General features: G+C 46.9%; 1 protein-coding gene across 1 annotated transcript in view; it reads right to left on the bottom strand.

Moving 5' to 3' along the window:
- Positions 1 to 5,984: 5,984 nt before the first annotated feature.
- DUSP10 (dual specificity phosphatase 10) overlaps positions 5,985 to 12,603 on the bottom strand; it is a 25,617-nt gene continuing 18,998 nt past the window's right edge. The window contains exons 3-4 of the mRNA XM_009333669.1: positions 11,727 to 12,104; positions 5,985 to 8,289 (exon numbers count right to left, since the gene is read on the bottom strand). Coding sequence (XP_009331944.1) covers positions 8,024 to 8,289; positions 11,727 to 12,104 — 644 coding nt within the window. The 3' untranslated portion in view covers positions 5,985 to 8,023. The remainder of the gene's footprint in view (positions 8,290 to 11,726; positions 12,105 to 12,603) is intronic.

Raw genomic sequence — 12,603 nt, 5'->3', positions numbered from 1 at the left:
GAGCGATGAGAGATGCTGGTGCGATGGTTCACTGCTCACCAGCATGACCACCTACGCTGCGGGACCTGCCAAACCAGCGCTCTTGCTCAGCCTAAAGTCAGGGTCACGCAGATACCCATGCGCACCCCAGTAGTCTCTCAAAATGCCGCAAAACCCCTCACGCCCTGGGTTATCTCTGCCGTGGAAAGGCAGCCTGGCCAAGTGGAAGTCCCTTTGAGGCTGTGCTGGAAGCTTGTCTTTTCCAAATACGTCGAAAAGAGAAGGCCAGGGTTGGATGCAGGTTTGCTGAGATCAGGGCTATTCTGGTGCAGACAGGCTACGTGCTGCTGATAGGGAGGATTAATGAGCCAGGCTGCTCATCCATTGCAATTAGAAATAACACTACAACTATTTTGGTGCCATTTCTCTGCAGAGTACTCGAACGGCTTATCAGCCCCTTCTATATCTCCATGTAATCGTGGCTTTGTTAAATATAGGACGGTAAGCTGCCGTACGTATGCATTGCTCTTCATTTAGAGCTAAGGTGCAGAGGACCATTTGCTAACGCTCATACAGCAGTAGAAAGGGGTTTAGTGAATGGCACTAATAAGACTGCAGTGTCACTTCGTTGAAGCTAAAATTGTTCTGGCATTTTCAGTGCGTATAGGACAGCCAGACACAATGAGGACCTAATCTGCTCCCGCTTCAAGGAGAAGGGCGTCAGCGTCTGAAGCTCTAGCTAATCACCACATTTATCAGCAACCAGATGAAGTTTTAAGAAATGGTTTTGTGACATTAGTAAAGCAAGAGGAGTTCTAGCTCCTGGGCTCCGTTCCTCACTCCGCTCTGTGACCACGGACATCCCCCTCATCCACTCCAGCTGCAAAATAGGAGGGACAACACCCATCTAAAGGATGAGGTCTTGCCTCCTGCTTCCACAGTGTTATTTACAGGCATGGGTGACACTTGGGGGCAGAGAGGACTCCCAAAGAAACCCAGTCCTGTCTTATAGCCAACATACAATGTTTCATACAGATCCTACAGAGCTGTAAACATTTTATCTGCCTAGATTCCCTGACGAAGGTTACATATTCATGGCTGTGCACCAAATCCTCAATACGCATTAACAATTCAGAGTAGGAACTGGGCTCTTATTTCAAGATTTCTGAGATTTTTACTGATGCTACGCAGGCAGGAGTTCAGCCGAGTCAGCTGGCAGCAACAGCCCACCCAGTGTGCTTCAGTTTCCCTTTCAGGCACTGTCACAGACCCCAGCCCAGAAGGGTTTCTCCATAGGTCACACTCCAGCAGGATCAACAGCTGAAGCACAGCTGGACTCCATGCCATGACCTGATGGTCACCACAGCCCTCACCACTCAAGGAGCGCAGCTGAAAACAGAGGAGGGTTTGGAGAAGGAGCACAAACTGTCAGTGTGCTCCTCAGCACCTGTTTGCCTCCTGCTGGAAACGAATCCCTACAAGCTACTATCAGTAACTGCAAAAGTTTGGTCTCAGGTGTTGGGAGTATTACAAGACAGAGCGAAGCAATGTGAGGCAGATGCACAGCACTGCATTGAAACTGGATGCCTTGAAAAGAGCTTTCAAATGGATGCTAGCAGGGCAAAGCTTTGTTCAGGACTGTCAGACCTTGTTCAGAGCTCTGAAAACATAAATGGCTCCAGGCAAGCTCCTCAGATCAGCTGCCACTATCTCACGGTTTTTCACGACAGCATCCTCTTCCATCACCCCAATGGATTTTAACAGATGGCCAGAACATGCCCTCGGGGAAGCCGCTGCCTATGCCTCTGGCTAGACGTTTTGTATCTGCATGTGTCCTGGACCAGAGAGAGATCTTACAAATCCAGCGGCTCTCTATTCAGAGTCCCTGCATCATGGACAAACCTCTGTCCATCCTTATAGCAACTTACTACTCTGCTCTACAATGTGATCTTCTTTAAACGCCCCACTAGCGTCTGCCAGAAGCGCAACTCGATATGAAACCCCCAAGTGCCAGACAGCTCCTTCATCTCTCCATGACAAATAAACCTTCATGATAAATCCATGCTCTCCAATGTCACCTCTTATATATAGACAATCAAAGAAGCTAAGGTACAGAAGTGTGAAGACAAGGCATATGAGTCAAATTACATTTAACGGCTGGTTTAGTGCTTTTATCTATCAGAAATAGTTTGTTACATGTTTTAGCTTTACTCCCTGATTCATGTTAGGTTTTTTTAAGTGTTTCTGTACTGCGCTGAACTCTCCCCCTCCCAGATACAGCAATTCTTATCCCCAGGAATACAACTTTAAGTTATTTTTCCTCATCACTGAAATGAACCCAGCCCTGAGGCAGGAGCTCACAGGCTCTGCGCTTACTCTGACAAACGCACATTACAGCCCAGGAACACGCTGAACAGATGGGCATATCACGGTGGAGGATTTAAGACAGACTGAATCCAGCCAAATTCAACAGGAGCTCAGACAGCTTCTGAGGCAAGGGACCGTATCTCTACACACTCCAGGATACTGGCTCCATAAAGATGCAAAAGGCAGATGCGTCACTGAGTCACCAGCAGGATTTCTGGCTGCACAATGGGTAAGTCCTGCTACAGCTCACTGCACACCTGACAGGCCTCCCCACCCTGGGCAGCACCAACTAGAGACCGGCATGCTACTCGGCAGGTGATTACAATATGCAATTTTGTCATCCCAACAGTGTCCCGTGTTTCTAGTAACGAGGGGGTTGCAAGCTTGCAAGCAGGAATTGCTGCAGGAGAAGGTCTCGGGCTCTGGCCTCCCTAGGAGAGATGCTGCCTGGATAATACCCAAATCAAACCAGGAGCCCATCAGGGTGGCTGAAAACATTCATCCCGCTGCAGTACACCTTGAAAATGACTGGCTTTAAATTGCTTTCCTCTAGTCTGAGGAATGATGGTGTTGGAAAAGATGGAGAAGACGGCTAAAGCAAGACAAGAAAGGAGCCTGCTCCTCCATCTTATGCTCCACTGAGACAAGAGTCCAACAGAGGGAGTGGAGATAGCAGAAGAAAGAAACCCCTCAGCAAAAGGAGCACCTGATTGAGCAGAGAGATTAATATTACACCCAACAGTGGGAGGATGCCGGGGCTGGCAGCACCCGGGACCGCTCCTGGGAACACGGCACGGCTTGAACCACCTCCTTTTGCTGCCAGCAGCAGCGTGCTCGGGCAAAACCAATGGCTCTAATTATTGGCTACTGATGTCAGGCTGTGCTCAAACCATTTGAAACCTGCTCATTGGTAACCTCTTCTGTGGTACCTACAGGAGCAGCAGGCAAACATGCCACAGGAAAGCAGATACCTGCTAATGAGACAGCCATCAACCACTTGTTATCTCTTGTTGATTACCTCCTTAACTCAGTCAAGAGATAGCACACTTTATTTTTGTTCTCCCTACTGAATCAGCATCTTCAGTTCCCAGAGGCTTTCCTGCTGCTGGTAGTGCACATGACGGGAGCAAGCTTCACCATGGCCGAGCGGACCCAAGGCCAAAACGCTCCCAATCTGCTCGGCACTTTCCCACACCCCTTGTGCCTCCTATCTCGGTCTCGTCAGCTCCTGCGTGTGCTTTTGAACACTCCTCCCTACAACGAGTCGTTGGCAGATCTTGTGACCATAAGTTAACAACGCGCTTCCTACACGATTGCTTCATCTCGAAACACTCCTAGCCTATATCTGTCAAGTGGGTAGGAGAGGGACCTTTGATTCGCCCTTCCCCAAAGGACGTTAGCACATTTGTGAAAGGTAGAGGCATAGGAAGCCTCAGAAAATCAACTGCCAAGACAAAAAGGGAGATTCGGTTTGGTCCCCAGCGTGACCCAGAAGAATAAAGCATACGAGATAATTAGCACAGAAAGTTAAACAATCTCTTGGCTCTGAAAGTCCAACCTTAAAATTGGGAGAGCTTACAAGATCAATAAATTGAACAGTCTTAGCTTTAATAGAGATTTACAGGAAGGTCTTAATACTCTCACACACTGATAGTTCACCATTTGGTAGAGTTCCCAGTTTGAAAAGAGAAGGTAAATTTACAACCAGAAGCAGCACTTGCTCCGAACACCCTGCCTTGCTTCGCAAGTTGGATCTCAGGGACCCACTCACAAGACCGGGGTCTCAAGGGCCATGATCTCAGAAACAAGCACTCGGGGGTCTACTCCAAGCTCCTGAAGGGGAGAAATGGAAAATAAGTTACGAGGTAATCAGTTTTCCAGGACTGTACCTATTTTAGCATACCTTACACACAAGCACATAATGTTGACACTGAGCGGGGAAAAGCAGGTCCTGTCCTCGCTGACACCCATGTGTGCATCAAAGGTTATCGAATGACTTTCCTGATTTGTGTTCTGTTTTAACTGTGCCCCATCTCGGAGAGGCTGGGAGTCTGTTGCAGCCAGCGGTAAGAGCAGGGGATCAGTGATTCTGACCTTAAAGTCAGAAATAACCTTTCTGGAGGTTTCTGTGGCAAAGCAACACCCATGTCTGCTTAAACTCCTTTGCAGCTTGTGGCCCCCACCCCTTCAGCCTTGCTTCCTCCTGGAAATGAGGGCAAATCTAGGGTTTTTTTTTGGCTAGGAGCGTGTGATGCTCAGACAGGGGCTTTCTACTGATATGCAGGCACATATTCACAGTGCATCGTATCGGGTACCAGAAAAGGAGGCATCTCCAACACACGTGCACGCAGGCAGGGCTCCCTGGTGGTCTAACACTCCATACAAACCCTAACTGAATTTCTCCTGCCCTCAGGCATAAAGTTGTCAAGTGATCATTCACTAGCTTCAATAAATTCTGCCTGAAAAAAAATCAGCATTTCTCCCCAGCCTGTCCCCCAGCGAAGTGATTCCCAGGCTGCCATTTCCCAGCATTGCCTTCAGCGGGACATAACGCTCCTGAGCTCCTCTCCTCCAGCACCCTCCAAGGGAACGGGTCCGCACAAAGGAGGGGCTTGATCCAGCCTGTCTCCGCTACTGACCGACCCACAGCAAGCTCCACTCACTCACAACCTTGCATCGCCCTGCCCCATTATTTCCAAGTTCATCACACTGGAGAGCAAAATCAGGCGCTACTTCTCACCACGAGGAGCACAAAGGCTGACGGGGTTTCTGCAGCAGGGAGCAAGCTCTCCAAACGCCACGTTTGTGCATGCAGCAGCAGCGCTGCTCAGCCTTACCAAAGCAAATGCATCGGATCCTCTGCTGCCAGTAACTGACTCAGGGCTGCAAGGGCTATTCTTTGGCTTAAATAAGAACCAAACACAAGAACTTACATGGCTGTGAACTTGATCCTGATCCAAGGCAGCATGTGGTGGCCAAGGCTGAACCAGAAAGGACGCTGTGAGTCACGTTGGTGCGGCAGGCCCTTCCTCCCGCTGGAGGCATTCGCATTGGGCCATTTGGCATGGGATCAAGAAAACAGTAGTAACAGGTAAGACCGATTTTGAATTTAGTCTTCCCCTCACACGTAGGAGAGCTGTGTCCCAGGTAGGCAGCTCGCATGCTTCCCTTGCTGAATAACCCATGTCCCTCACGGAGCATCGGCACCATTACGCAGCACTTACAGCCACGAACACAGGCTGCAAGGACCAACTTTTCAGCCAGCCCTCAGCCCTGCTGCCGGTTTTGCTTCTCTGGTAAGAAACAAAGAGGTTTTCTAACCTCCTCCCTGCTATCAAACAACCTGCACCTGCAGTTCATGGAGAACAGCTGGAAGAGGTTGAGTCTAAACACAAGGAAATGGGGGCAGGAGGGAGGGAGGGAGGGAGACCATCTCTGCTAAAGGACCTCCTTCCTCCTGGAGCATGAAGGCTCCCAACCAGCGAACAGTGACTTCTCTGTCCAGCCACTCTCTCCTTAGCCCCAGGAGCGGTCACAGTCCAAGAGGTTTTGCCGCCTGGGCATTCTTGCTGCCAAGGGCGTCTCAGTGAAAGGACCAATATTGATCATAGAAAAGAAAAAAATAAAAAAAAAATCAATTCCAGTAGAAAAATAATTTAATAAAGGGATGTTTCAAGAAAATATCTGTATAGTAACAACATTTTTAAGTAAAATGTCCACAAAAATATACATGTCTAATGTGATTATACATAAGTTTTCTGACAGGTCCTGTTTTAAACTTGGTTCAGTCCATCTAGGTTTTCATCTAGGAAAAACCTTCACTGCTACCAGACTTCCTGGGATATATCAGTTTGCACAACAGAATCATACGAGAAATGTTTTCTATCTCATTTTAGGCTCATACAAATAAGCTTTAGAGTTGGTAACAGTCCAGAACAGATCAGGTTATACCATATAATTAAAAAAGTAAATACAAACAAAGAAAGCAAAAGTCAGCCACCTAAGGGACACTGTCAGGCAGAAACATCAGCCCTACGATACACACCACACTTAACGCTGACAGCTGGAAGAGGAGGGGGATGAAGGAAAGATGGTCTAGAGAGAGGGGAAAATCCCAGGAGGAGGATTCCCAGGAATCATGGAACTGCTAAAGAAGCAGGCTATAGAGAGGCCAGGGAAAAGCACATAAGAGACCAATGTATTTCTAGAAACCGGACAATTTTGTAACATAGAAGATAAGCTAATTGCAGGAAGATGAAGAGGGAATCTATGGAGAATGTTTAATTTCTTATTCTTCCAAATGGCTACTGAGCTGCAGAAATAACAGGTCTGTCCCAAAGAGCCCTCACTAATAGTGCTAATTCAGCTAAACAGCTCCACAACTGATGTACTTCCAGGAGAGAAAAATCCGGTTACAGAAATTGAAGGATGCAAGAGTACAGGAGAAAACAAAGAAAATGTGTTCCACCAGCAGAGGACAGGAACGAAACACTGAAGAGGAGATGACAAACGAGATATCAGTTTTGCCAAAGGGAGATGTACACTGCAACAACAACAAAAAAACCACACCAAAACAAAACGGAACAGAACAAAAACCCATCCCATAGAAAGAAAATGGAAAACTGCTAAAGAAATAAAAGGACACACATTTTCCAAAAGGTTTTTTGTTTTATAATCAAATTTTTTTTTACATAGACAACTGAAACACACCAATATTTTGTGCGAAAAATATTTTTAAATAAACTTTGCTCGTTCTTGATTTTTTTGTACATTCTGATATACATATGTAACAAGGTTTATGGCACTGTGACCAGGATCAAAATCATATAAAGGAACGAAATAATTGCTCTCATTTATCCTTTCTGAACCAAGCCGGCTGCCGTTGCACTACTAGACTTTAAAAATTATTATCTCATTATTAGTGGGCAGCCAACTCTAATTGCTTTGAACACTCAAAACAAACCCCAAATTATTATTGCACAAGAAGCCAGTGAAGGCATATGGCATAGAATGATCAAAGTCCCTTACTGTTAAAACCTTACACCCCACAATAGAAAAATAGAACTGGAACATGAAACACACCAAATAAACTTTTCTCTTCTTCTTTAGTTTGAGTCAGGAGTGTGAAAAGTGCCTTGCAGCCTTTTTAAGCTGCTCTGATTTCCTTTGCATCAGTGAGTGTTTAGCTACGTTATCTTTAGCAAAGCCTTTGCAGAACAAAGGCCCTTATGTTTCAGGGAGTTTTTTTTCCTGCTTTGTTTTGGCTGTTTGTGTTTCATCTTCAACTTAGGTTTCTTCAGTCTATGAACCTGCACAGACTACTTAGCCATAAACTCTATAAGTAGCTGGAGAGAAGGGAAAAAATAAAAAGAAAAAAAAGCCCAGTATTTCTTTTCCTTCTTGTTTTGATTTTAAGAAGTACTCCTTTTGCTCCGAAGCCTCCCTGCTCTGCCGCAATCTGGGAAGGAAATCACAACAGCATCCCAAACACGGCGAAGTTCTTGGATCTCTTTTTAAAAACCTTTCCTTACAAAAAAAGGTTTTTATTCACAAAAAGTTTGCCACAAAACCCCCCTTGAAAGCTAAAAAGAAAAACCCACAACCCACCCATCACTGCCCCAAATCAGGTGAAGAATAGGTTAACCCCTTCATTGACTGACTCCCCACAGCTTCGCCGTCACACAACAGTCTCTACGCCGATCAACTTTGGTGTGAGGATTCGCGGTGTAACACCGTTGTTTAGATCTTCTTCGAACTCCAGTAACTGCCCCATAAAATTAAGGTTAGGGGAAATGATTGGTCGTTTGCCTTTTACAAATTTATAGGCATCCGTCATGGTCATGCGCGTGTGCTTCATTAAGTACGCGATAACTATGGTGGCAGATCGGGAGACACCAGCCTGGCAGTGGATGAGGAGACCTTTTCCACACTGATGAGCTTCCTCTGGAAACGAGAAAGACAGAAGAAGGTAAGACTTTTGCCAGTTTGTAAGTCAGCAAAAACTCAGTGCAATTAAGAGTAACTTCATGTGAAGAGTCCCTTTTTTGATACAAGCACAGCAGCATCTCCTCCCCTTCCCCTCCAGTCCATCTTAACTTCAGGGTTTCAGAGCTACTGAATGTGAAACACACAGGGCAGTCTAACGCTGAAAATCCTCATGTTGGCTTTTATCTCTTTATTAGACTAACAGCACACTGAGAAACGCTGCTGCGCTGCTCACACGTGCAGCCAGGGAGCATTTATTTAGGAGGTCAAGGCCCATGACAACGCAGCTTGGGCTCCATCTCTACCTCTGTCGCAACACCGCTGCATTATGTCAGCATCTCAACCTCCCTGTCTTTCAAAGCAGGACACCACCTTTTCAAAAAACAGGTATGTTCAGATTCAATTCGTAACAAGACATCTGTTTCAAAGCCCTATTCTTTGAGACTTTTACAAAGCTACTCTTGAAATGAGCTTCGACGGGGCACTCTGCTGTGGTGTCTCTGCAAAAGCAGGAGCTGGATCCAGTTTATACCTCAGCAAGACTCCAGTGGTAAAAGACCTCAAATTCTGACTCCTCACTGCCTTCATATCAAGCTCTGTGTGTTCTGACTTGGTCACCTTCAGCAGTGTGAAAAAGGGATTTGCCATCCCTGCCTCTTCACGATTCGAGCACAGCATCGCATTCTGCTGAAAGCTACCCCTCCAGAGCTTCTCACTGGCAGCGGTGGGGAAAGGATGAGGTAGGGAGGGAGGGAGGGAAACAACAATCACACACACTTTCCACCAAGATACATCACTCTGAGGAATGCAACCTGGGCAGGATTTAGGGAGGAGAGAGCCCCTGGAACAATATGCTAATATGACAGAAAGAAGAGAGTCACTACCATACCATCCTCATCTCCCACAGCTTGCTTTTAAAACAGGAGATAAAAACTTCCAAGATGTGACACTTCAATCTATTTCTTTTGTTTTAATCCGCAGGAGGAGAATGAATTTAGTTTGCAAGTTTTGGCATGAATCCAACCCCACCAAGAGTATGGTTTATCCCACCCCACATGTTCAACCTGTATTGTGAAAGTATAAATGAAGCCAGCTTCCCTCTAGACATTTTTGCTAGTTAGTATTTCAGAAAGCTGAAACTCTCTAACGCATTTTGACACACTTTCCCAGAGAGTTTTTGATGATTTCACTTCCTATGGCTTTAGTCTTAGCTAAACCTGGGTTTGGTTGTGGTTTTTTCAAGACATATTTAAAGAAACATGGGCCAATGATCTGCTGTTTAAACATTTCCAAATCTTCTCAAATGCAATTTAAAGTTTACCCTGAGGAAGGGAAAGCTTTGACTAGTTACTTCCCCAGCTGGCTAAATTTGCTCTGGAGAAAGACTCTCAACAGAGAAATATTTGTTTATTAAAAACAAAGACAGACTCTCAAGCTGTAATTATTAAAAAGGAAAGTAAAATGGGTTTTGAAACACTTTCTAAACCTTTGCAGAGCAAGGCTGCTTTCTCTGCCCTTGGTAAGGTCATAAGCCAAACATCTTTTAGTGGTTTCAAGAGCTCTAATCTTGCAGTTCATAGGGATGCTGGGTGCAGAAATCTCCCTCCTACCCCCAAAGGACCTCAACAGAGCTTTGCAGTTTCTTTATGTAAGCTTAGCCTATTGCATCTCCCCATCTTGCTGAATTCAAAGAAGTTTAAGGTTTTACTGGATTTCTTGACCTAGCTTTTCTTCCCAAAGGTTCAAAGTGAGGTTCCCTCTCCCCTGTGCTCAGAGAGGGCTTCCCTTCACCCAAAAAGGGGCATTCACCTTTCCACGCACACAGTAATCAGCAGTTTGGGGAGCTGACAGCACCACTGGCAGAGCCAGGGTTAGGTTAGGAACACTAGGGAAAATCTGGTTTTAAGTAGAGATTCTTTGGTCCTCTACACTGTAGAGGACAAGCCCAAGGGCTCCTGGTAGAAGCTCTCAGTGGTAAGACTCAAGCTTTAATGCTGTACTCCATCTGAACTGCAGTGTAAGCAGCGATTTGCCTATTCACCTTCACTAAAGTAGCATGGCTACAGACTGCATGCATGAGCACACAATGACCCCCTGCCAACCGAAACACAGCTGGACTAGGCTGATGAATTTTCTGCTTCAGAGCAGCGAGCCCCTGCCCAGGCACCCGGCGGGGCAGATGGGCTCAGAATAATATGCTAAGCTTGGACCGCCTACCCTGGGACCCAGTCCCACAACTGAGGCCCAATCCGTGTGAGCCCGAGAGCACCTCCACAGAGCCAGCACACAAGCAGGCATGAGTTTCAGGAGCCATGTACCCACACCCTGACTCAAGGGCCATAAACATTGGTGGTTTGAGGGCAGGGAGGAAGGCTGCTCTGCACCCATGTCAGCATGGGGTCAGCTAAGGACCTAAGCTGTGACACAGCACAGAAGCACACTTCCTTTGTCTCGTCCTCCACCATCAAGCCTGAAGTATTGGTAAAGAGATTAGCCCAGCCTCAGCACAAGAAAATTAAATTATATGTCAGTGGTCCCCCCAGTATATTTCAGAAAACCTCTCAGGACATACTCGTGCTGGGGAAGCACAAGTGGACACTAACTACACTGCAAAAGCTGTGCCCACGAAGACATATAGAGGGGCAAGGGAAGGTCCTCAAAAGCTTTCAGTATCACATGCTGATGTCCTCACTGACCAGCCTTGCTTAAAGAGGCCATCTGGCTTTAGCCTAGATGACCAACCAGAGCTGAATGCACCCCTGAACTTGAATGAGGGTTGCGCTGCATGGAGCGTAGAGAGGTTCAGAGCAACATGGGTAACATTGCTGGGTCATTCCTACCTACCCAACAAGCTGCATGTCTGCAGCGAACTCTCTCACATAACCTACAGGGTTTAGAGGCTTGTTAATACAAGTTTTCATCCCAATCCACTCGTCCACACATACACCCTGAAGTGATAAGTCTAACGGTAGAACAAGTGAAGTGTGAAAGTTTGTCAGTTTTCTCAGGAAATTAAGGTAGGAAAGACAGCCATCATTAAGAATAGTTACTATGAAAAATTGGCTGGAAGCCACTGTGGAAACTAGGAATACAAAGGAATCAAGAAGAGGGGATGACAAAAGTCTCAGTTTTCTGGGGTTTCCTGAATTTGGAAGCCCGGAGGTAGACAGCACTATCAATGGATAAAATCGTACCCCCAGGCTACTTAACTGGATATGCCAGAGATGAGGAGTAGAAACATGAGGTGCTCAGCATTTCTGACAACCTAAGCAAAAGTAAATATGGCCTTACGCAGCCTTCAGGGTAGTTAGCAAAGCATAGAATTCACTCTAGATTCTTACAACAGGTAAAAAAACCCCAAACAAACAGGAGTATTTCCAGTCAAGAGTAGTTACCAATGAACTCAAAAGCCTCTTCAAAATACTGCCTGAGATTCTGCTTGTTGCTGTCAGTGGCCGGGAGCCGCTTGTAGTTGAACATGCCTTTCTCATAATGGTACAGGGGCAGGTGGGTGGTCACATTGATTACGTAGCCTATGTTCATCCTCTGCATTTTCTCCAAGTCCTGAGCATCGTGCTCGTTTCCGAGGAAGAGGAAGGGCAGGATAGGGGTGAGCTCAGCATTCTCTATGTCCGGCGTGGTGGGGATGGACTGAGGTAGTGTGGGGGGCACAGCAGACGCACCGCCCCCTCCTCCCCCCTCCGGGCACTCCTGCAGCTGGAGGGAGTTATCGCAGAGGTTTTCGTGGTTCTGCTTGAAACCGCTGAGTCCTCCTGGGAAGAGAGACCAAGCACATACTTTGGTTATACACCAAGGTCAGCGACACTTTGGACCCACCTTTCTTCAGAGCACACGCTGGGGCCACCAGGACTGGAGCTGGCTCTATTGTCCCCACCACCATCAAGGTGACCGATGCCAGGCACGGCCGCCAACGGCAAGGGTGGCATGAGTCAGTGGCATGCATTGTCCTCCCCTCCACAAGGCTGACAGTGCCAAGGAACAGGCTCACAAAAACGCCTCCGTGCAACATCAGTGTGCTGGGGCTGCCTCACCTACAAGCCTGTGGGAGGAAGCAAAAGGCGGTGGGGGGACACACAACAAAAGGCATTTTTCCAAGAAGGAAATCACCACCAAAACTATGAGCAAATGGGCTAGCAGCACACCAAAGCAGAGCAGCGAGCCAGCTGGGACAGTCTTTTAGCTTTACCTGTCCACTGCAGCTTTACCTGCCGGGAGCAGCCCTGCAGAGCATCCCCCCATCCAACACCCCCG

The sequence above is a fragment of the Pygoscelis adeliae genome, unplaced genomic scaffold (assembly GCF_000699105.1).
Source record: "Pygoscelis adeliae isolate BGI_AS28 unplaced genomic scaffold, ASM69910v1 Scaffold1, whole genome shotgun sequence".
Taxonomy (NCBI): Eukaryota; Metazoa; Chordata; class Aves; order Sphenisciformes; family Spheniscidae; genus Pygoscelis; species Pygoscelis adeliae.
The sequence above is the reverse complement of the archived record's forward strand: the minus strand, read 5'-3'. Positions and strand labels throughout refer to the sequence as shown.